At 45.3% G+C, this 21,882-nt stretch overlaps 1 protein-coding gene across 5 annotated transcripts; it reads left to right on the forward strand.

Annotated features, from left to right (window-relative positions):
* The first annotated feature begins 403 nt into the window (after positions 1 to 403).
* On the forward strand, positions 404 to 20,964 carry LRRC8A (leucine rich repeat containing 8 VRAC subunit A). Of its 5 annotated transcripts, none has more exons than XR_011683670.1 (5): positions 404 to 508; positions 1,834 to 1,959; positions 10,573 to 12,736; positions 15,499 to 19,237; positions 19,963 to 20,964. XR_011683670.1 is itself a non-coding variant. In XM_071454199.1 (5 exons), exons 4-5 carry the CDS (start codon positions 10,580 to 10,582, stop codon positions 15,772 to 15,774), a joined length of 2,433 nt encoding a protein of 810 aa, XP_071310300.1. In that variant the 5' UTR covers positions 426 to 508; positions 1,197 to 1,413; positions 1,834 to 1,959; positions 10,573 to 10,579; the 3' UTR covers positions 15,775 to 20,964. The 5 variants fall into 5 exon arrangements, 4 of the variants coding, with proteins under 4 accessions (XP_071310299.1, XP_071310302.1, XP_071310300.1 ...); XM_071454199.1 differs by adding an exon at positions 1,197 to 1,413 and having other exon boundaries at positions 426 to 508; positions 15,499 to 20,964; XM_071454198.1 differs by having other exon boundaries at positions 15,499 to 20,964.
* Positions 20,965 to 21,882: the final 918 nt, after the last annotated feature.

A 21,882-nucleotide genomic window follows, 5' to 3' on the forward strand; every position in this document is an offset into this window, starting at 1 on the left:
GCACTTAACCACTCAGAACCACCTGCTGTACACTAATAAAATTACAACTAATGCCTTTGAACCATCCTTTATTCATTTAAAAAGAAATTATGCTGCACAGTGTTGTCCATTACGTCAGACAAGTAACAAATAGCTACGAGTGAATCACTTTTTTCAGATACCACAAACTTTTCAGCAGCTGAATGCTTTCGGTTCCTTTAAGACTGGCGCCATTTTGAGCGCTGCCCGGCACCAAGATGGCGCCGCCGCCCTCACTCCCCCCGCTCTCCCCGCCCGCTCCCCTGTGGAGCGCGCCCTGCACAAAGATGGCGTCGCGCCCGTATTGCCATGCCCGCCCCCAAGATGGCGGCGGGACGAGGCGATGGTGGCAGCGCCGGCCGGGTGAGGTCAGATCCGGGGCGGGGCCGCTGCGGGCAGGGCGGACAAAAGGCGCCGGAGCGGCGTAAGGGAGGGTGGGCGTCGCGGGCAGGTGGGTGCGGTGGGTTCCCGGCACGGCCGCGGCGGGCAGGTGGGTGTGCCGCGCTCCCCTCACGCCGCGGGCGGGCTGAGGAGACGTGTCCCCCTGTGGGGTGATGTCCCGGAGGGGATGGGGTGGGACGCCGGGTCGGGGGGGGCGCGGCTGAGGGGGCTCGGAAGCGGCGAGCAGGAAGGATTTGCTGAGTAATTGGGCAGCGATTCGGATCCTCCGTGTCCCGCCCTCCCTGCTCTCACAGCGCCCGGGGCAGGGGGGTCCTCGCCCCGCCTGTGGGGTGAGGCAGGGCCGGGCTGTGCGCAGTGTCCCCCCAGCGAGGGGAGGACGCCGCTGTTTGTTACCTGCGGACGGAAGCGCGGTGGGATTTATTTATATCTCCCAGAGGATGTTTCTTTCTGTGTCCGGAAAGCTGCGGTGGAGTGGCGGGGGCTGGTGCCGAGGTGTGCTGGGTTGAGGCTGGTACCCATTGCCTGGAGCGGGGAGAAGGTCAGAGAGTCCTCTCCTCTCGGTGCTGCCTTTGCGGCACTGTGGCACGGCTAAAATGCAATAGCTTTGGTTTGCAGGGTGTTGCTTCAAAATCTGTTAGCCCGAATGGTAACTTTGGGATTAAGAGGAATGAACCCTCGGACATCTTCAGCATTATGGGGTTGGACTTTCTCCCACTGATGTCTGTTCTTTCTCATTTCTCCCTGTTGTTAACGCAACACTCTCCGATGTTTTGCAGTCCTCTCCTACATGGCTGGGAGGCTGGATGCTTGAGAGATCCCTCTAAGGATCTGCTCCCTTGCCTGTTTTCCCATGCCCCGTGCTGACATGCAGGAAGCAAGGAAAAAAACCCCAGTCCTGTTGAAATTTTTGTTGGTGGTGCTCAACTGCTTCCACTTTTAAGAAGATCCATGTTGTGAGCGAAGGGGGCAGTTCCTTGGATCTCGATTGGTTAGGTGTGTGATCTGTGTTTTCTGATACCTTATAGTAACGTTTAAAGTGGATCAGGCTTTTCAGACTAGAAATTAGGCAGTAAAGTCATCTCTTTCCCCATCTGACAATGATTTGTTATTCTGCCTCTACTTGTGTAGACTTAGTTGTGATACTAGTATTCAGCATCTCTTTTGGCTGGATCTGCAACACCTGCTTTTTGGTAACTTCTGTTAGAATCACAGATGCTGGAAATTCCTTCCTGCTGAGTTTTACTTGGCTCCTAGTGTTCTTGCCATATTTCTAGGTATCAGCATGTCTCTTTCTGGCTCCCAGTGACCCTCTGAGTTGTTTGTTGCTTCTTAGGTACTGTTTGCCGAGTTTTTACATGTCCCTCTGTGAACTCGATCCCCTCTTTTTTGCTGATAATCTGTGTTTCATTTCAGGGAAACTGTTCCCATGGCTTGTGGGGAGTGCAGCGCTTCAGCACTCGCTCGGGATCCAGCAAGTAGGAATATCAGCCACTTCCAGCACAGAGAACTGACGTGCAGATAGCAGAACCCTGCTGCAAGGTGAGGGCTCCGGGCCAGCTCTGAGTGGTCAAGCCAAAAAAACAAAAAGACCCTGCTTAAACATAGATACAAAGCCCAGCACATGAGATAATCGATACTGAGGAAAGGCGGTTGGTCAGACAGTGGTGGGGAGAGTGGCAGTATTTAATTGTGGTAGTGTTAATTAAATTCTGGGTGCCCTTAGCTTGGAGATGACAAAGGAACTGAGCCTTGTAAAAAGTAGAATATAACATTATATAGTCACCCATAAAACTAAATCCTGGCCCCATAAACCCTGACTTGTTACTGCACTTAACAGTAACTACAGAGGCTGCCCGGTAAATGTTTTGGTGACTGCTGCCTGAAAGGAATGCAGCTGAGAAGCAGGAGGAGCTGTTGGTTTGGTGGGTGCCCTTCCATTTCCCGTGGGCTGATATTTGTCCTCCTGTATAGGCGTCTCCAGGCAGTTTTTCCCAGTGCACTCACCTGTCACCTGTGTGGGTGTCAGTTGGGCAATGTCAGAAACTCATTGCAGGAATTTCCCAGCCTCCTTGGTTGTGCACTGGGACAGTGATTAAAGGCATTGCAGAGTTCTGTGCCCATCTTCAGGATGGGAAATTCTGTCCAGCTTGGCTGTGTTCTGAGCAGGGATGTGCACTGTGTTCATTCCAGAATAGAAGAAACCCCTAAGGCTCATCTGGTGTTCTGGCAGTTCACTGACCCTTTTCTTTTTTTAACTTTGTCATGGTATTTGAAAACTCTTAATTCTTGTAGGTCAAAGACAACATGCATAAATATTTCCTTAAAGCATGCCAGAAGCCATGTGTTAAAAGCTAATGTTGCCATGCTTGAGATGTGAGTGCCTGAAGCCTTCCAGTGATGACTTTCTGAAGCTGGTTGCATTATAGTAACTGCTGCAGGCAGTCAAGAGAGATGGTCTGTGGTTTGGGGGTCCCTTGTGCTATTAAAAAAAAAAAATCAAATAAGCAGTGGAGGTCACATGTATCAAATTATTGCTGCTTGATTAGAGCAGGCTTTTAAGAAGCCTTTTCCAAATACTAAAGAAGTTTTTTGTTCAGTAGAGTACTTCAGAAGAAAGTCTTTTTGTGTTTAACTGAGCTTAACTGGTATCTCAGAAAATAGAGGGACACTATCTGGTGAGTGGTGCTGGAGAAGGGTTTATTAGGATTTCTGTGTGGGGCTCATTAAATAAGGGGAGCTGTGCACAGCTATTGTTTTGGTAACAGTTAAAATTCAATTATTCAGCTGCAGTGTGGTGAGTCTCCCTTTATGCATTTCTACAAGTGTTTTCAAACCCAGCCTCAGTTTAGGCTTTGCACACTAATACTGAACAGGTATTCAGCAGTCTACATGCTTTGGAGAATGTCTCTTGAATGCTTCCAAGCCCCTTTTTTTCTTAAACTGTTGATGTGATGCATGTGTCTTGTATTGCAACTTGAAATCCAGTTCCTGTAGCTAGGGTATCTCTGCCTTTCCTGCTGCTGTGAAACTGCTTTTGAAACTAAAAGGTGAATTCAGTCCTGACCCCCTTGCTGAAGTAACAGTGCTGCCCTCACCTTGTGTACCAAACCTTGTTCACATCTGCTATAAAATTACCTTGGCAATTCACAAAGCTCCTCTAGTGACTGCTGCTCCTGGAGCTTCAGCCTGCTTCTGTGCACAGTAAAGATGTGTGCTAGTTAACAGGCTCTCTTTTAGAGTTTTGGTTTTACCAGGCCTTGATGATGCAGGGTGAGGTGGCCTGTTTTTTATTAACTAATAGAGTCAGAAAATGTTCTGAGCTGGAAGTCACAGGTTTGGAGCAGGTGGTCCTGAGGGCAAGCCTTGTAGGGAATGTATGAAGAGGTTCTTGCTCCTCTTGGCTCAGACTGGGGTGAGATATTAGTGTACTGATAGTTGATGTCTTAATGGTCTTGCATTGCTCTTGTCTGTGTCGTCTTTCATCCTGACTGTCTCATCTCTTGGAGCTTGAAAATAGCTGTGGTAACACCCATGGATTTGTGCATGTTGTGCCAGTCTGTCATCAATGAATTAAGTTATCCTTGCTTTTACTCACTTGGAATTTATTGTTGACTTCTTATCTGCTGTTAGTTATGCCAAAGCTCTGCTCTGTCTGCCCTTCCCACAGAGAACTGAGAGCAGCTGGTTCCTCCAGCCCTCAGTGCTGGAGTTAAATGCTGCAGAGCCCCCTCCTGCATCTGGTGAGGTGCTTGGAGCTGGTCTGGTTTTCTTGAGTAGTTACCAGCAGAATGAATTCAATCACTTGTATCAGGCAGCACAAGGGACTGCTTCATTGTGTCCTGTTGGAGGAAGCCAGTTGTGCTTTTCCAAGACAGGTTCAATGCCCTGTCCTTGAAGCATTTTTGTTATGGCAAAGAGAAAATTAATTTTGGATAGGAAGCCTGTAGCCATGTACATTCATAATTTATGAGCTGACACAGCCATTTTGCTCTGGTTTACATCAATGTTGCAAGTCATCTGATGGACTTAAATTTACAACACCAGCACACAGTCCCTGCCCCAAGTGTCAGTGATGCTGGTAACTACAGACTGTGCTCAGTTCTGTGCAGCTGGGGCAAAACACTGTCAGGAGGTAGAAAATGTGGCAGGCCAAGCTAAGTCTAGCATGGATTGTTCTGGTGGTGCAGCTGTTCTTCCCTGTACTTGTCAGGACACGTGTGGTTGTGTGATGGTAAACAGGAGCTGTTGCACTAAGCTTAAGACTGACAGTCTTGCATCTGACAGAGTCAGTTAATGGGTAGGTGCAAAGATGATAAAATACTATCCCTAATGTAGGTGGATTATTCTTTTTAATGAACTTCAATAAAGACAATGTGATGCAGTGGATTCACTTCATCCTGCTGTGTCATGTGGCTTGGGTGGGGCTGGACATTGTGGAAACCACCTTACCCTGCTTTCAGTGTTGGGTTCACTGCCTGTTCCACCCTGTCAAAATGATAAGTGACCCTTCTAACCTGACAGAGAATCATAGAGTGGTTTGGGTTGGAAAGGACCTTAAAGATCACCTAGTGATCATATTCATTTCTCTGCCTCAGAAGATGTTTTGTCCCACAGGAGGGATTTATCTTTTTAAAGCAGAAGGGGCCTGATACAGGAATAATGTTTATTTAGGGCTTTGACATCTGGCTTCACTGCTGTTTTGTTCTAAGCAGCAAAGGACAAAACAACTGCAGTTGTTCCATCTCATGTCTTGGGCTTTCCCAGTTGATCATGTGGCTGTTCTTGAGCTGGGAAGGTTTTCTGAGGGGTGCCTGAAAGCAGCTCTGTTTTCAGCCTCCCTTTTTTCCCCCCCCTCTTAATTCTGGACCTAGTAAACATGGGGGAGGAGAAACATAAATTCCCAGTCCCATTTCTGCCCAGTAAGCTCTTGCATTTCCTGAATTTGAACAAAGAGCTCTGTGTCATGCCCTTCTTTAGGATTTCAGGTGGCAGCTTGCTGAGGAGGGAAGCTCTGCTCTGTTGAAAACTTACTGTAACGTGTTGTAGCGCGTTAATAATCAGGGCTGTAGTCTTGAAAGCATCAAGGTTATTATTTCCAACTACCTTTGATGCTGTCAGCACCTGAACAACTCCCTCTTTCTCTGGGCTTCTGAGAGGTAAGAAATTCTGTCAGGAGGGTTTGACTTGTGCTTTGCAGTCCACAATTTTAAAATGAAATCAACTGGTAATTAAAATATGTGTAGACGAAACCAAAGGGTTGCCAGATTCAACATAAAAATTCATTGATGTCTACTTACCCAGAACTGTTTTGTGAGACTAAACGTGAGGATTTTCTTCAAATCAGGGGGGTTTGTGCATTCTTGTATGTGTCTTAAGGTTGTGCATATAAGTGCTTTCTGGCCAATAGCTTTGTTAGTAACAGAAAAGAGGAGGCTGGATAAAGTATTCAGCAATGATGAGTCAAGCTGACAAACTGGCCAGTGAAACAGAACAGTGATGTTGTTTCTGGTCACTCTGTCCCGAGCTGGATGTGCTGGCCAGCAGCTGCAGGCAGGAATTTGAAGTACTGTTCAACTAGGTGTCCGCTGACAATAGGTCAATCTTCAGTGCTTGAAATTAAGTGGTTTTGGATAGAGGAATTGTCAAAATCAGAGAATAGTTACTAAATAGTTCCTCTGTTAATACCTGTGGTTTGTGGGAAGCATTCATGCTCTCAGCTCTGTGAGCCTTTAAGAAGGTACTTGCTGCTTTTATGATGTCTGTCAGCTAGATGCATTTAATCTTGTTTCTGACTGGTTTTACTGTGTAGGTGTGGTTTGTTCAGAATGTCCCTGTTATTCCAACATGAGTGATTATCTTTTTCCTCCAGGTGTGTTTGGTAAAACATAGGATTAGTACTTGGTGATGCTTATGGTTGGCTGAAGGCTGGGTAGGTTTGGCAGGCTGGTTATGTAAGTCTGGAACTGCTGTTCCTTCACTTGGGGCAGCCTGTTCAGCATTAGTGGGGAGGCTGTAGGTTTGTGCCCAGCAGGCTGAGGCAGGGATGGTTCCTGGTGGGATGCAAATCTGGATCCAGGTGAATTTGCAGGCCCTGAAGAGGTTTGTAGTAGCCAAACATGGAATGTGTAAACATTTCAGGAGCATATTTATCTTGGCTGTATTGATCCTGTTATATAACAATGGGGCTTTAGCATACAGATCTTTTACTGAACAATCTCAGAGGCTGCTGCTCTAAACTGTCCTGAGGTGGTTCTTTATTGGCTATAGAGAAGCTCAAGGTAGTGTTGCTTGATGTAGCTGAAACCCTCCAATGTAAAGTGATTTCTGAGGGGGCAGGGGTTGGGGGACTGCTCAGGGACTGTGTGGTAGATGTGGCTGGTAAGTTGACAGGAGTTTGGACAGAGAAGTTTTGAAGTATCAGCTTGTGCAAGTTTAGTAAAGTCAACTTGTCCTTAAACTTAAGCACTCTCAGAATCTCAGTTTTGATGACTTCCTGTGGCAGAGGTGGCTACACTGCAAATACATTGCCTGGTCCTGAGCTCCAAGTGGAGGGCTCTGCAATTTGAAGTATATATTAAAGAGCTTGGACCCTTCTTCACCAACACTGCTCTGACACTGAACTTCCTTTTCTGTAGCTGTTCCTGTCCATAAACTCATTCACTCAGTTCAGGTGTTCTGTGCTCAGCCCTTGGTGAGGCTGTGTGCTAGAAGTGACTTGGCAAATAAAGCTTCTTCACAGTGACTATTTTGCTGCTGACATACCATCCTGGAATCCAACTCTTAAAAAGAGCAGAAGCTTGAAATCTTGAGTGTGCTGGTCCTGGGGATCTTGGTTTGCTCTTGGTCACAAGGGAAGTAACTTTATTTCTGGCCAACTCTCTTCATGCAAGCATTGTTCTCAGTCCCATGCCAGAGTAATACCCTCCGTGTAAATCCCTCTGCTCTACTGCCCATGTTGGGAGAGTTGGTGCTCCAGCTACCTGCGAGTTGTCTCCCTATAGAGTGCTGGAAATCCCAGTCCTTGTGGGAAGAATCCTTCTCTGCAAGGGAGAATCAAGGGACAGAGATGAGCCCTGAGAATGTGACTTGTGGTCTGCTGTTGTCATCCACCCTGGCAGCCAAACTGCTCTAATCCAGCATGGAGAATGTTGCAGCGAGAATCGTGTTCTAAAATCATTACAGGATGGAGTTCACAAAATCAAGATGACATTTGATGACAAGATACATCTCCTGATGTAGAACCTTCAGGAGTTAGAATTGAATTGCATGCACAGGGAATCTGGTGAGGAGGGATGTGACTTTGCCCATCTACTTTTTCAGGTTTTTGCTGGGTACTTTTCCCTTTCATTGCAGATACTGGGAATAAGGCTAGATAAAACAGTAAATTCCAGCTCCTGAAAAGGTGGCCCCTAGTTTTATTGTTCCTCTTTGGGACTTGAATGGGTACTCCACTGCTGCCAGAAGTGAGAATTTGCTGTCAATGTTCTTTTCTTCCCCTAGTGCCCCTTCATTGTTCCTGGAAGGCAGGAGATTTCCTGCTCCACCCTGTTAATTGCTGACACTGAACTGGAATAGGTTTCAAGGGATGCTCATGATTCTTTTTTTTAGCTGTCTTGTAAGTGCACAGTGTAAAGGGGGATTTCCTACCCCATGTGACTGGTAAGCAGAAGTAGGGAGCCAGCTGTGCTAATTTCTTTTTGGTTTCCTTCCTACATATCCTGAGCTACAAATCAAAGTGAGTAAAAGGTTCATTTCTTGTGAGAAAGAGTTGGACATTTTCTGGACTGAGCAAAATGAGTAAGCCCAGCTCTACAACACGTTTGCAAATGTCATGAGACCCCAATTCCTGAAAAGAGATCATCCCAGTTTCATAATCCTATTATGGAGGGTCTGATATTTCCTAAAAGTTTGTCAACCAAGAGGGAGGAAGCAGGAAGGACCTTTGAGGACAAGTTGGTATCAAGGCAAGAGGAAAGAGATAAACATATTTTTTTCCCCTTGATATGGAGTAGAAGGAGTAGGTTCTTTCATGAAGAGCTGTTTAACTGCTGGATTCATTTCAGGTGTTCTGGTGTGTAGAGAGAGCTTCTGCTTTATCCTGCAATTATTATTTCTGTAATACTCACAGACAGCTTTTCCTAAATGTATCTTGCACGTGGGCTCTCCTCTCCCTGGGGCAGATGAATTCCAAGGAGGAAGCTGAAATCCCTTGCCTAGGGCTTGCAGCAAGGTAGTCCCAGGGCTGGGAGGGAGGCTTTCAACACCTTGTCAGTCTCCTCTGGCTGCTCAGGTGCTGTCCAGAAGAGGTTCAGCTTTGCCTGCTCCCTCCCCTGTGGATGCACAATTCTCCTGCCCTGTTTAGTGCAGTTCCTTCTGCAGAGGTGTGTCAGCCACTTCTCAGGGGCTCTGCAGTCCTACAGGACATTTTTTTCCTCTGACAGTGCTCTAGATCACTGTTTTCATCCCTTGTTTGTGACTTTGCTGGTTGATCATTAATAGATTTGCTGTTCCTTGTTTTACTGAATTTGTAGGACAGGTAATACCACTTTTTCCTCTCAAAATTACCCACAAAAAGAAAGTGGAATTTCCCCAGTCTGGCTTTTGTGATGGACTAATGTAGTGTTGGACCTGGATGGGCAGAAGGAAAAACTTTACTTCAGGAATGGTTTTCATCTATCAATCTACACCTGTAGCTGCTTGAAACTTTCCCAAGCAGCACTGAGCCAGAGCTGTCATTTGACCACTTATTGTTGTAAACAGCAAACCAAAGAATAGAGTCCTGTATTTAGTGTCTCTAGGGAATGTGGTGCTTTCTGAGTTCACGTTAGGAATGGCTTTCTTTGCAGTTCAGTGGGGGAAGTTAATTTGAAATAAAAACTTGAATTCTACCAAAGCATGTGGTGTGGGCACCCCCACCCCCCTTGTCACAGAAGGCTTTGTCCCAACTAGTGATATTGAGCTTTTGGCCCTCCAGGACTTGTTGGACTGGCTGTACAAATGAAATCTTATGGTTTGGGGTAGCATGCTTGAATTTTTGTTTTCTCCCTTATACTTGAATTGTGTGAGTTTCAAAATGACTGAAAAACTAGTGCTTGTCTTGCTCCTGAACTTTGCTAAGAGGATGCTGTGGTATTACTGCTTTTTCACTGTCATTAGAATGAGTTACAGTGACTCCATGTCCTTCTGTGTTACCTGTCAAATAGGGGGATTTTGTGAGCTCCACTATCCATGGATCAGTCAGGCTTTGGGGCTTGTTGAAGAGCTTGCTCAAAGTTTCATCTGCAAGTCTAAAGGACAGAATAAGCACTACCATCAGGCCTGTGCTTCCCAGAACCTTTTGATTTCCTTTGTGACACTTAAATCCCTGCTGGGAAGAACTCTAGGTTGGTCAGAGAAGCAAATTCTTCGAAGTTTGTTTCCCCCTTCCTCTGTTTCTGAAGTAAGGCAAAAACCCAGCTGCTGCAGCATTTCAGTACTGAATTTCTCAAAAGGCAAGTAGCTAATCTTTCCTTGGAGAATTAACATAAAGGAAGGAAGCCAAAATTACTTACTTGGAAAAGTCATGATGTTGAGCAATGTTTTTTCTCTTTTCCAGCTTGCTTTATGAATGTTATAATGAGTTGCATCAATGAAGTGGTTCTAGGAAACATAACTGTGTTGTATGTAGATGTTTTTCCTTGCTCCTTCAATCTGAGAACCAGCCAAATGCAGAATTTTATGTAGAAGCAGTAACAAACCAATGATAAATATGGTCTGTGTGTAGATTTTATCACTTCTAACAGTGCTGGCAAATTCTTCATCCCTGAAATTAAATCCCTAGATAAAACAGTAAATTTCCAAGTACTGGTCTGGTCAAGGGAGTTAAGTCTGCCCTGTGAGATTTCTTTGAGTGTCTTACCTCACAGACTGCTAACAATAAGCACCAGTTCTGAGGTTTTGTGACAATTTGTCTGTCACGGAAGGCTGAACAAACGTCACTGCCTGGGCTATAGCAAATGACTCACAGGCAGCCTCATACATTTGTCTCACAGTTACTTGAAATTGCATCTTGGCTAATCCCAGTTTTGCTATGCCAGCACTTAACACGTGTTTTCTCACGCCCTCTTGAAGAGCAGGACAAAACTCTCTAAGCTGTTTCTGGTTTGCTTCCAGGTGAATCATGATTCCAGTCACCGAGCTGCGCTACTTCGCTGACACTCAGCCAGCCTATCGCATCCTGAAGCCGTGGTGGGACGTCTTCACGGACTACATCTCCATCGTCATGCTGATGATCGCCGTGTTCGGAGGGACGCTCCAGGTCACCCAGGACAAAATGATTTGTTTGCCCTGTAAATGGGTTACCAAGGACTCCTGCAATGACTCTGTCAGGGGATGGACGGTGGCAGCCCCGGAGCGTCCCTACTACAACACCAGTCTTGTTCCCTCTGCTGACTCGGGGCCTACAGGGATCCGATACGATCTGGACCGGCACCAGTACAACTACGTGGATGCGGTGTGTTACGAGAACCGTCTTCACTGGTTTGCCAAGTATTTTCCTTATCTGGTGCTGCTACATACCCTCATCTTTCTGGCTTGTAGCAACTTCTGGTTCAAGTTCCCAAGGACCAGCTCCAAGCTGGAGCATTTTGTGTCTATTTTGCTTAAGTGTTTTGACTCTCCATGGACAACGAGAGCATTGTCTGAGACGGTGGTGGAAGAGAGTGATACCAAACCAGCGTTTGGAAAAATGAATGGTTCCATGGACAAGAAATCCTCCACGGTCAGTGAGGATGTGGAAGCCACTGTTCCCATGCTGCAGAGAACAAAGTCTCGAATTGAGCAAGGGATTGTGGACAGGTCTGAGACTGGTGTCTTGGACAAAAAGGAAGGTGAGCAAGCCAAAGCACTGTTTGAGAAAGTGAAAAAGTTCCGTACTCATGTGGAAGAGGGAGACATAGTTTATCGCCTGTACATGAGACAGACCATAATCAAAGTAATCAAGTTCATTCTGATAATTTGCTATACTGTGTACTATGTCAACAACATAACGTTTGATGTAGACTGTAAAGTGGACATTGAGAGCTTGACTGGCTACAGGATGTACCGCTGTGCTCATCCTTTGGCCACTCTCTTCAAAATCTTGGCTTCTTTCTACATCAGTCTGGTGATTTTCTATGGTTTGATCTGCATGTACACACTGTGGTGGATGTTGAGGCGGTCGCTCAAGAAATACTCCTTTGAGTCCATCCGGGAGGAGAGCAGTTACAGTGACATTCCTGATGTGAAAAATGACTTTGCTTTTATGCTCCATCTGATTGATCAGTACGACCCCCTCTACTCCAAGCGCTTTGCTGTCTTTCTGTCAGAGGTGAGTGAGAACAAATTGCGGCAGCTGAACCTCAACAATGAGTGGACTTTGGAGAAACTACGCCAGAGGATCACCAAAAACTCTCAGGATAAGCTGGAATTGCATCTTTTCATGTTGAGTGGCATTCCTGACACAGTCTTTGACCTCATTGAGTTGGAGGTCTTGAAGCTGGAGCTTATCCCTGATGTCACTATTCCCCCCAGCATTGCTCAGCTCACCAGCCTTAAGGAACTGTGGCTCTACCACACAGCTGCCAAAATCGAGGCCCCAGCCCTTGCCTTCTTGAGGGAGAATTTGAAATCACTCCACATCAAGTTCACAGACATTAAGGAGATTCCTCTTTGGATTTATAGCCTGAAGACACTAGAGGAGCTTCACCTGACAGGGAATTTGAGCGCTGAAAACAACCGATACATTGTGATAGATGGACTGAGGGAGCTGAAGAGGCTGAAGGTGTTGAGGATGAAGAGTAACCTCACCAAGCTGCCACAGGTGGTGACAGATGTTGGTGTCCATCTTCAGAAGCTTTCCATCAACAATGAGGGCACCAAGCTCATTGTCCTCAACAGCCTTAAGAAGATGGTCAACCTGACAGAGCTTGAGCTGATCCGGTGTGACTTGGAACGCATTCCTCACTCCATCTTTAGCCTCCACAATTTGCAGGAAATAGACCTGAAGGACAACAACCTCAAAACTATTGAGGAAATCATCAGCTTCCAGCACTTACATCGTCTCACTTGCCTTAAATTGTGGTACAACCACATTGCCTACATCCCCATGCAGATAGGCAACCTGACCAACTTGGAGCGCCTTTACCTGAACCGTAACAAGATAGAGAAGATCCCTACTCAGCTCTTCTATTGCCGGAAACTTCGGTACTTGGATCTCAGCCACAACAACTTAACGTTCATACCACCAGATGTTGGACTTCTTCAAAACCTGCAGAATCTGGCTGTGACAGCCAACAGGGTAAGTGGGCAAAGAGCTGAGTTGCTGTGTGAGGAAATAGTGCTGGCACTTCTGTTATCTGTGTGATTAAACATGCTACAATGGTCTGTGGATACAACTGGCACTGCTTTTGTATCTCTCTGAGGGGTTTATCTAAGGCCAAACATTGCAGATAGCTCCAGGGCAAGACTGTCTTCCAAGAGTCCTTGTCCTGTTGCATTTCTTCTCTCAACAGTGAGGCTGCTTCCAAGTGCCAATTAGAGGCTGTTTAGAAACCCTGGAAGTCAGTTGTTTCTCTGCAGTTGGAAGCATGTAGTCTCTAGATTAACGTTGATTTTGGGCTTAAAATAAAGATCTGAGAAACTGTAGTCTTAATCTAAAACTATGTGCTTAAACCTGTCTACTTCAGACATGTACATACACTGTGGGAGCAGCCATATAGGGAATACATGTCTGGCTTACAGCTTTGCTTAGTGTAGTTTGCATTTGCAGGGAGTACTCCATGGTTTGGTCTTGTAAACATGTGCTTTTTGTTTCAGTTGAAGTGCAGGGCAGATAAGAAAGGATGACCAAGTGTGCTCTGCTGCCTGATTACCATAAGATGTTTCTTGGCTTGTGTTGGCAGATGTTTATTTGTTTAAAGCAAACCATACCCATATCTAGTTCTTTGTTTCTTTTTTTAAGACTAAGGGGACTTCATTTACCATATCTGACAAAGCTGAAGCTTTCATTCATTCTGTCTGCAAATTCCTGGGAGACTTTTTCCCTTTGAGTTTATTATCATCTTAAGTTGAAAGAGCCTCTAACACAAGTACAAATTGCAGACAGATAATTAAGTGCTTCTGGTTTCTTCTGGGACTGAGCAGGATTGTCCTGGAGCAGTGCTAGTTTTCACTGTCATATATAAGGTCCTTCCTACTATTGGCAAGATCTGTTCCTGGCTGAACAGTGCCAGATTACTTGTGAGAGGCACGCAACAGCTTCAGTGTGGTTTAGCTTTTCACAGAGATGCTCTTAAATCAAGTATTTAATTGCTAGTGTATTTCAGTATTAGACAGGGTTTCTAAAACTCCAGCCATAAGCTGAGGTTAGTGTCTGAGAGCTTGTGCCTCTGCAGAGTAGGAGCAGACAAGGGGCAGTCATTCCAGCTGAACATGTGCTCACTGGGGTTTCCTGGCACTGGAGGGTTATGCATCTGTTTGTGTGGGTGGCTGAAGCTCTGGTAAACTTTGTGGTACGTTGCTGTTCAGAACTCAGATAATTCTGTTCCATTTGCCTTCTGGCAGCCTTCCTAGCACAGCTTCCTGAGGGTTAATCTGCAGTGTGTCCTCTGCAGCTTTGGGGTGGAGCATTTCTTGGATGAGTGGAGTTAGAGGCAGTTCCATTTCCTGCAGCACAGTGTGGCACCACCATTTCTCTCTGGAAAAAAACCCATGCAATAGGAAGGCTGGAGCAGCCTTTGCTCCAGTGGGTTCAGGAACAACATGTGGTGAGGACCCCATGGAACAGCCAGACTGTACTGGATATCTGGGAAAGCCAGAATTACTGACAGCCTGGTTACTCCCAGTAAATGGTGACAGCAAGAAACACGAGGACTGATAGACTGGCACTTCCCAAGGCCAGGAATTGTCTCAAATGTCTTCTCTTAGCTCAGCAGTCTTAGTAAATAGAGGCTTCTGGAGTTGGCTGGCACTGCTGTCCTGTACTGGAAAGCAGGCTGTTCTAACACATTGCTTCCTTCCTAAACCAATACTTGTACCTCAAATAACTCTATTATTTTCAAGAGTCTGTGATCATATGTTGCTGTTTGCAAAACATTCCAGTACCAGTAACAATGACTGCATTGAATTGTCTCTAATTGGTCTGGTTTCATCTTGGCTTTTTCTTAGATTCCTCCTCATTCAGAATGGATTACAGGCTAATTTAGCACAAATGATATGCTACATAATTTGAGTTTAGAAAAGTCATTTTTGCTTTTAAAGGCAAATGACAGCCTCCAAGCTGAGACTTTGTATTAAGGGGAGGATCCTGAGTTGCTGCATTTAGTTTCTAGCCTAGTGTTTGCTAAACCTTAGCCATAGAAAGAAATTATTTGGCAAGACCGGACTATTACAAGGATTTGCTAGAAATAAGGCTTACTAAATTAGTGATTCATGGTTACCTGAAGGTGGTGCTGGGAAAGCTAACAGCTGCTGACTTTGTTGTTTTATTTTTGGCACTGTAAAAAGCCCCTGTGACTTGGAGCCTAGAAAATCTTTGCAACATTTCACAGCCCTACGGAAATGATGGAAGATTACCAGTTCTCAGGGCCACAAGGTTGTACCCATGTAATCTCTGCCACCTTACAGCCAAACTAGAAGTCCTGATTAAACCCAGTCTTTGTTCAGTGTAATGCCAACTGTAGAATGGTGACTTAAAACAAAGGAGCTAAGATCCAACGACAGAATAAAGGATTTGGGATGGAAAGAAGCCAGTACAGATGAAAGCATGTGACAGTGTAGCCCAGCTGTGAGCAGGTTTCTGGTCCTGGAGACATCATCTGCTTTAGCCACCATCATTGGCCATCTCTTGTAACTAGTGCAGTGTCTGAAAGAGGAATCCATACAATCAGCGTGCTGGGAGCACCCAAAGCAGGAAGCTCAGAAAGCAGGAACTCACTCAAGGGAGACGCGGACGATTGAAAACAGGGACTCTGTAAACCTTGGAGCTTCGTGTTGGCCATCTGTGAAGGCGTGTCTGTGCCTGCTGGTGACTTTGCCTATGATTGGTTTCTTTTTTTTCAGATTGAGAGTCTCCCACCAGAGCTGTTCCAGTGCAGGAAGCTGAGAACCTTGAACCTGGGGAACAACGTGCTGCAGTCGCTGCCCTCGCGCGTGGGAGAGCTGACCAACCTGTCGCAGATCGAGCTGCGAGGGAACCGCCTGGAGTGCCTGCCCGTGGAGCTGGGGGAGTGCCCGCTGCTCAAACGCAGTGGGCTCGTGGTGGAGGAGGACCTGTTCAACACCCTGCCCTTGGAAGTCAAGGAGCGCCTGTGGAGGGCAGACAAAGAGCAAGCTTGAACCCCTGAGAAAAGGGGAAAGCCTCTGATCAACCAGAAGGAAGCAAAAGGCCACTTCAGTCCCCTTTCACCCAGATGCTCCCCTCTATCCACTCCAATCACTATCAAACTGGCCAAGGAGTACTTGACAAACGTGACTCTGAATGAGTCAGCTTCTTGCCTCAGATGCAGGATGGGGGAGGCTTGGGATCAGGATGAGGATCAAGACAGATTAATTGGCCTCTGAGCAGGGCCCAGGGGGAATTAGAGGTGTTGCTTTTCTTCTGAACAGGAATTGGGGTGAGGTGGATGGTGCTGGTGAGAAGGAATGACCGTTGAATGGAGGAGAAAATGAACGTGGGGATTGCTGCATTGTTCCTAATAGGGCTTATATGTGTCAGGGGCCAAGGGAATCCAGTGTCCTGCAAGCAAAGATCAAGAGACGAGGAAACCTCTTGAACCTCCATCTCTGTGGCAGCTGGTACTGCTTCCCTCGGGCTCAGATTCAGTCAGTGAGCCCCCAGTCTGGGGTGGGATAGGACACAGACAGCTGATTTTATCTAGCTGCTGGCATTAGGATTTGGGAGAGAAACATCTTGCAGCTGCTTGAAGGCAGAATTTTTTTTTTACTAATTTTCTTTCCCCTTTGCACACTCCCCACCTTCTCTGCCCCTGGAGAAGGAATCAAACCTTTAAGATTGCACTACTGTAATGGTTTCAAGTCATTTGTTTGGGTGAGTAGATCACAGCATCCTTCTCCAGCTGATGTCCTGGAGGCACTAACTGACACAGCTCCAGAGCTTTAGCCTGTTCTGAAATGGATGGTTATAGTGCAGGTGGGAGATCTGGATAAAAAGCACTCTCTCAGAAGCATGGAGTTGCTTCTGGCTTTTAGTTCCAAGTTCCTTTTTAATTGCTGGTATTTTGTTGCATATCAAGTAGAAATGTACAACTGGCCAGTGTGTCAGGGGCTGACATGGAGCTGGAGAGGAAATTTGGGCTTCCTCTGCACCTCTTGTCCCCCATTCTGCCTTCCCCCAAAATTAAGTTGTTAAATTAAGTTGTTCCGTGGTCTGCCAGTGTTTTTCATGGATGCAGTCTAGAGAGCTGCTTGATTGTTCTCTTCTGTTGTTCCCCTCACTTTAACAGCTGTCAGTTCCTGTTACACCTCTTGACCTAAATAAGAGGCTAATGCTGATTGAACCTGGTGCTGGAAAAGAAATCTTGTCCTCTTGTTTGTTCCTTCCCTTTTCATTCCCTCAGTGTTAAAGAAGGGAATGAGAATCCTCTGTGGACTGAGCTCTTCTGACTTCCTGAAACAGAGCAGCCTTTACTGAAACAAGTTTGACCTGTTTGGTGGTATTTGTCAAAAAAACCCTGAACCTTCTGGGCTGGCAGAGGTAGATAATGTGTAACAGTTACTGATTATCATGTCCTTAAGGTGGGGTGGTTAAGATGCCTCCAGGACACAAAGGTCTTCATTTTTCCATCAGAAGGAAGAGGAGGTGCCTGGACCTACAGGTCCTGGTTGTAACATTCTGCATCAGACCAACAGGTTGGCTCCAAGGTGCAGAGCTGCAAGCTGGGGGATGAGGAGTTTGGAGGCCTCCCATGAGTTTCCCACAGAGGGGGAAGCTCCATCCAGCTCCAGAGTGATTGCTGACAATCTGCCAGCCAGTGCCCTGGCTTATCACCTGGCTTGTGGTGATCCCATGGATGCTGGGGCAATAAGGCACAGTGTGGCTCTCTTCATCAGGTGTAAGATATGAAATATATATATACTAAATATGCTGAAACCATGAACAATGTTAACTGGACTCTGGATTTATTGATGTTCAGATGCTTAAATAAAGCTACATTAAAATCAGGAGATCTGTTTATAAAGCTGCTTTTAAGAAAAATGTAAATCTTGCTTCCCTTAGTCCATTCATTATGAAACATCTAAACAGTCCAGGGGATAATATAATTAAATCTCCATCTGGGAGGCAAGGTACTGTAAAAGCTTTTCTGGCTTCTAATAGGGTTAGTGTCTTGAAATTGTGTTAGAGCTGGGGCCACAGCTGAAAGGATGGGGAAGGATTGATGCTGACTGAATTGTATTTATATTTGCCCAAGCATTTTTGGATCGTGGAAAGGACAGAAATTGTTAGGTGGGCTTTGTTTCCTGAGTAAAGCAGAATGGCTTCAGGCTGAGCTACAGAAATGCTGTTTTCCAGTCAGTTCCCTGTGGTGGATGTGGGGGCTGTTTGGATGGTGAAGGAAGCTTTTTTCCTTAGTCTGTGCTAAAAGATAGCACTGGAGAATAATGGTCCCTGAATGGAAATGTGGACTCTGTTTGCTATTCAAGGCCACTGGGTGACTGTTTTATTACTCATGTATTTTAGACCAGGAAGGGCTGAAAGGGCAAAGCACCCCCTGGGAGTTTCACCCTGCTCACAGGAGCAGTGAGATTTCTCCAGGATGTCTAGATTGGAGATGAGCGCTTTGACTTTTGATTCCTGGTGTGGTTTTAGTTATACAACCTAAACTTTGCACAGCTGGGTTAGAGTTTCTATAAACAGCTCCTGAAAGTATGCTGCAGTGCTTCTAGAAGCTTGCAAGCCTCCTGAACAGCTCTGAATCCCAGCAGGATGGGTGAACAACAGGCTGTTCTGCCAGAAGGGAGGGACTGCCTCCAACTCCAGTGCTGTGCTCCTGCTGCTTCCTGAGTGGAGACTGCCCTGGGCCTGAGGTGTGCAAAGCAATTGTAAGACAAGCTGGTAACTGATCATGCATGAAAATGCCAGCTTTGTGCTGCTTTTGCAATAGTCCAAGCTTAACTCTTTTGGTTGTGGCTGCTGGGGCTTGAGAGCTCCCTGTGTGGCAGAATGGGGATGAGCAGCCTGATAATACTGGACACACAGGTGACACAAATACATTGTCACTCTGAAAGACAGCAATATGCATTATTTACTTCTGGTATGTGCTGCTTGGTCTTCCAGAGCATCAGTCTTGTATGATGAGATGGAAAAAGCTTTAAAACTTCCAAGGATAGGATCTAGACCATGAGTCCTGAACGTGTTTATGACTGAGGGCTGCTGTAAAACTCAACCCACAGCAGAACGAGTCACTGCTCAAACTTTTCTGGATTGCTCATTCTGTGAGGGATGTCCTTAGATCAACCATCCATCCTCACTTGCAAGTATTCAATCCATGAATATTCTGTATTTTCCTTCAAGTTTCCATCAGAATGAAGCTTAGGGGGTTTATTTCTGACACAGATCAGTGCATTCACAAAAAGCATTCAGTTTAAGCAGACAGTCACTGCCCTGGTCAGTGTCTTGTTCTCCTGACAAGCTGTTCAAAACAGTAGCAAACCAGATTATTTATTAGCTGCTAAACCAGACAGCAACTTGAATTAAACCCACCTGTTTCCTTAATAGCACTTCTGAGCTGAACAAGTTCTTGGAGATCACAAGGACGCTCATCTCATGTTAGGATTGAAGGTTAGTGACATGCACTTTACCTTTCCTGCTAAATACCCCAAAAAGTGATAAGTTGCAATTAATTCTTTTGAACCAGCTGAAAGGCAAGGAATACAAAACCTATTAAATGTGTAAAATTGTGCTGTACCCTGACACTGTGCACTGGAATGTTAGCTGAAGTTGTTCTGTGTTTCAGATTACTTTCTGATTTTGTTATTTGATCCCCAGTTAATTTAGCAGCTGGAAGTATTTTACTCTGTCAGTCTGAGCAGTTAAATAGCTTTTACAGGTGTCTTTTATGGTGTGCTGTTGTTTCATATTAATTGTCACTTCTTTTTAATAGCCTACCTCGTTTTTTATTTTTTCTTATTACCATTTATACACTCTATTTAGCTCACTCCATTTTAATTAAAGGTTTTGGTGTTCATGACTGTAAATAGTATTTACTGGTTTCTGTTGCTGAACCACATGAAGTCCTTTTCTTTTTTGTGCCCTCTTAAACAATTGATTCCAGGAATTTTGAGAACAATAACACATCCTTTACAGAGGATGAGTTGTCTGGAAAAAAGTTTCAAATTTTATTGATTCCTAGGCTGTGACATTGTTTCCTTTCCTTACCTCTTTTCCTGCTTTAGAATGGAACTCACATGGTTTGAGTTCCTTGGATTTTTAAATGTTTTTTCAGTCCTCCTTCAGGGGAGGAGTAACTTTTGTCCCCCTCATCAATAGCTGTGCCTTCTCTATAGGTCTGTTAATGTAACATCTCCCCAGAGGCACTTGCTCCCTGGAGTGTATTTGTAGCAGTGCCTGCCTGAAGCCAGCTCATCCCTTGGATTCTTTTTGTTTCAACCCTGGAGAGATTTCCTAACCTCTGGGGTGATTTCTCACTGCCAGACAATCCTGTCATCCTGTAAGCAGAGGCACCTGCTCTGAAGGTCACCTAAGGTAAGGCTGTGGGGATGCTGACTAGGAAAATTATTGCTTAAACTTCACTTTTCAAGTTTTTCTTCCATTTTAACCCTACTGTTTGGCCACAGTGGATAGTGTAAATTTCCCAAGCATGTGCCAAAAGTGAATGAGTTTTCTGTCCTACCTCATTCTAACAGTGTACAAAGCACAACTGGAATGGGGCAGGATTATTAAAGTTTGTTTCAGACTCTTCTCCCTCCTGCTGTGGGTTAATATTTAAACTGCTTTGGGAGTATGAAATCTTCCAGAAATCTCATATGCAAAATCCAAAAGTTTCCAAAGTAGCTACACTTGAATTGCTGGACCCCAATGGCAAAGGTGAACTTCGTGTGAGTTCACACAAAGGCTTAATTTAGGATCCCTGGAATTTTCCATCCCTTCCTCCATTTCCTTTAAAGGAATTTTATTTGACAATGGAGGAGTTTTTCTGGAGGAGGCTTAAGGAGAAGGGGGCTACTGAGCCTGAGTCATCTTTACAGCTGACACATGTGTCCATTTCAATAAGTCACTACTCATGGCTTAAACATGGTTCACTCCCATTGTGTAAATGGGAGTGCACCCATTTGTAAATTGTGCACAAGCAGGGCTGTGGTTTGGCATCTGGGACCTGAAACTTGGTGTAACATTTCAGAATCATGACATTCACTTTGTATGTGGGATTGTTTGGGCAGCTGAGCAACAGCACCTTCCCCGTGAGCACTGAAGGCTGCTCTTGCTTGCTCTGAAAGACTTGTACAACTGGACACTTCACCAGAATAAAAGTTTTAATTTGCATTTTCTTTCTATGTCTCTGTTCTTTGGTGTTTCCTGTCTATGATGCCATTCAGCCTTCCATGATGTCTCTTTTCAAAAGACAGATGTTAATAATTCCAGCTATTATGTAGGATTATTGGGTTCTTTTACTCATTACAAAAGTTCTAGTGGATTATGACATTCCTCTATGAATTAAGTAGATGTATAAGAAAGAAGTAGTGCTCTGTGGGAAGCTGGGGCTGTGTCACAGATTTCACTATCACTTTACAAGTGTCCCAAACAGTTTCTGTTTCTGAATTTAAGGCTGTTGCCATAGGAATTGTCTTCAGATTGGTAAATTATTTCAGTTCCTGCCTTCCCCATGGGCTCCTTAACTGGAAATGCTGCAGATAGTGTCTTTCCCAATTCATGAAGTGTTACAGAGAATCAGCCTGTGACTTACAAAGAAAATTTGAGTTTCTGTGCAGCTCTTTTACTGTGTAGAAAGGTGTTTCTCTTGAGTTTTGCCTTCCCTCACTTCCTTTGTCTGTGACTACCTGACCACAGTGACATTGGCCCCACTTCAGACAGAGAACGTAAGCAGGCTTTGAAGCAGGTGAGTGGGAGGTCATAATGCTGCTTGTTGATGAGTTTTAATGAAATGCAAGACTGAACCCCAAGAAAGGAGAGGAGAAAGTGTCCCTTGTCATCTAAGGCTCAGCTGGACCTCAGCTCCTTTTGGCTGGTTTACCTTTTGGGGGACTTACCTGGTCTTTGAGGAGCTGAGGAAATCATGCTTCCTTTGCTCCTGTTTCTCATTAAATATTCTCTCACTTATTGCTGATTGAAGACTTCAGGAGAGGTGAGGTGGTCCAGTGGAAAATTTTCCTCCTTGGAAACCCTGGCAGCTCCACAGCAGCAGTTTTGGTGTGAGTGCTGAGCTGCTTGAGCTGGCTTGGCTGCAA

Source organism: Agelaius tricolor, unplaced genomic scaffold (assembly GCF_023055355.1).
Source record: "Agelaius tricolor isolate 1412-34295 unplaced genomic scaffold, bAgeTri1.0.p SCAF_38, whole genome shotgun sequence".
Taxonomy (NCBI): Eukaryota; Metazoa; Chordata; class Aves; order Passeriformes; family Icteridae; genus Agelaius; species Agelaius tricolor.

Coding starts and splice junctions, on each gene's coding strand:
- LRRC8A (XM_071454198.1), top strand. CDS start 10,580: ATGATTCCAGTCACCGAGCTGCGCTACTTCGCTGACACTCAGCCAGCC. Junction 12,737..15,498: donor TGGCTGTGACAGCCAACAGG/GTAAGTGGGCAA, acceptor CTTTTTTTTCAG/ATTGAGAGTCTCCCACCAGA.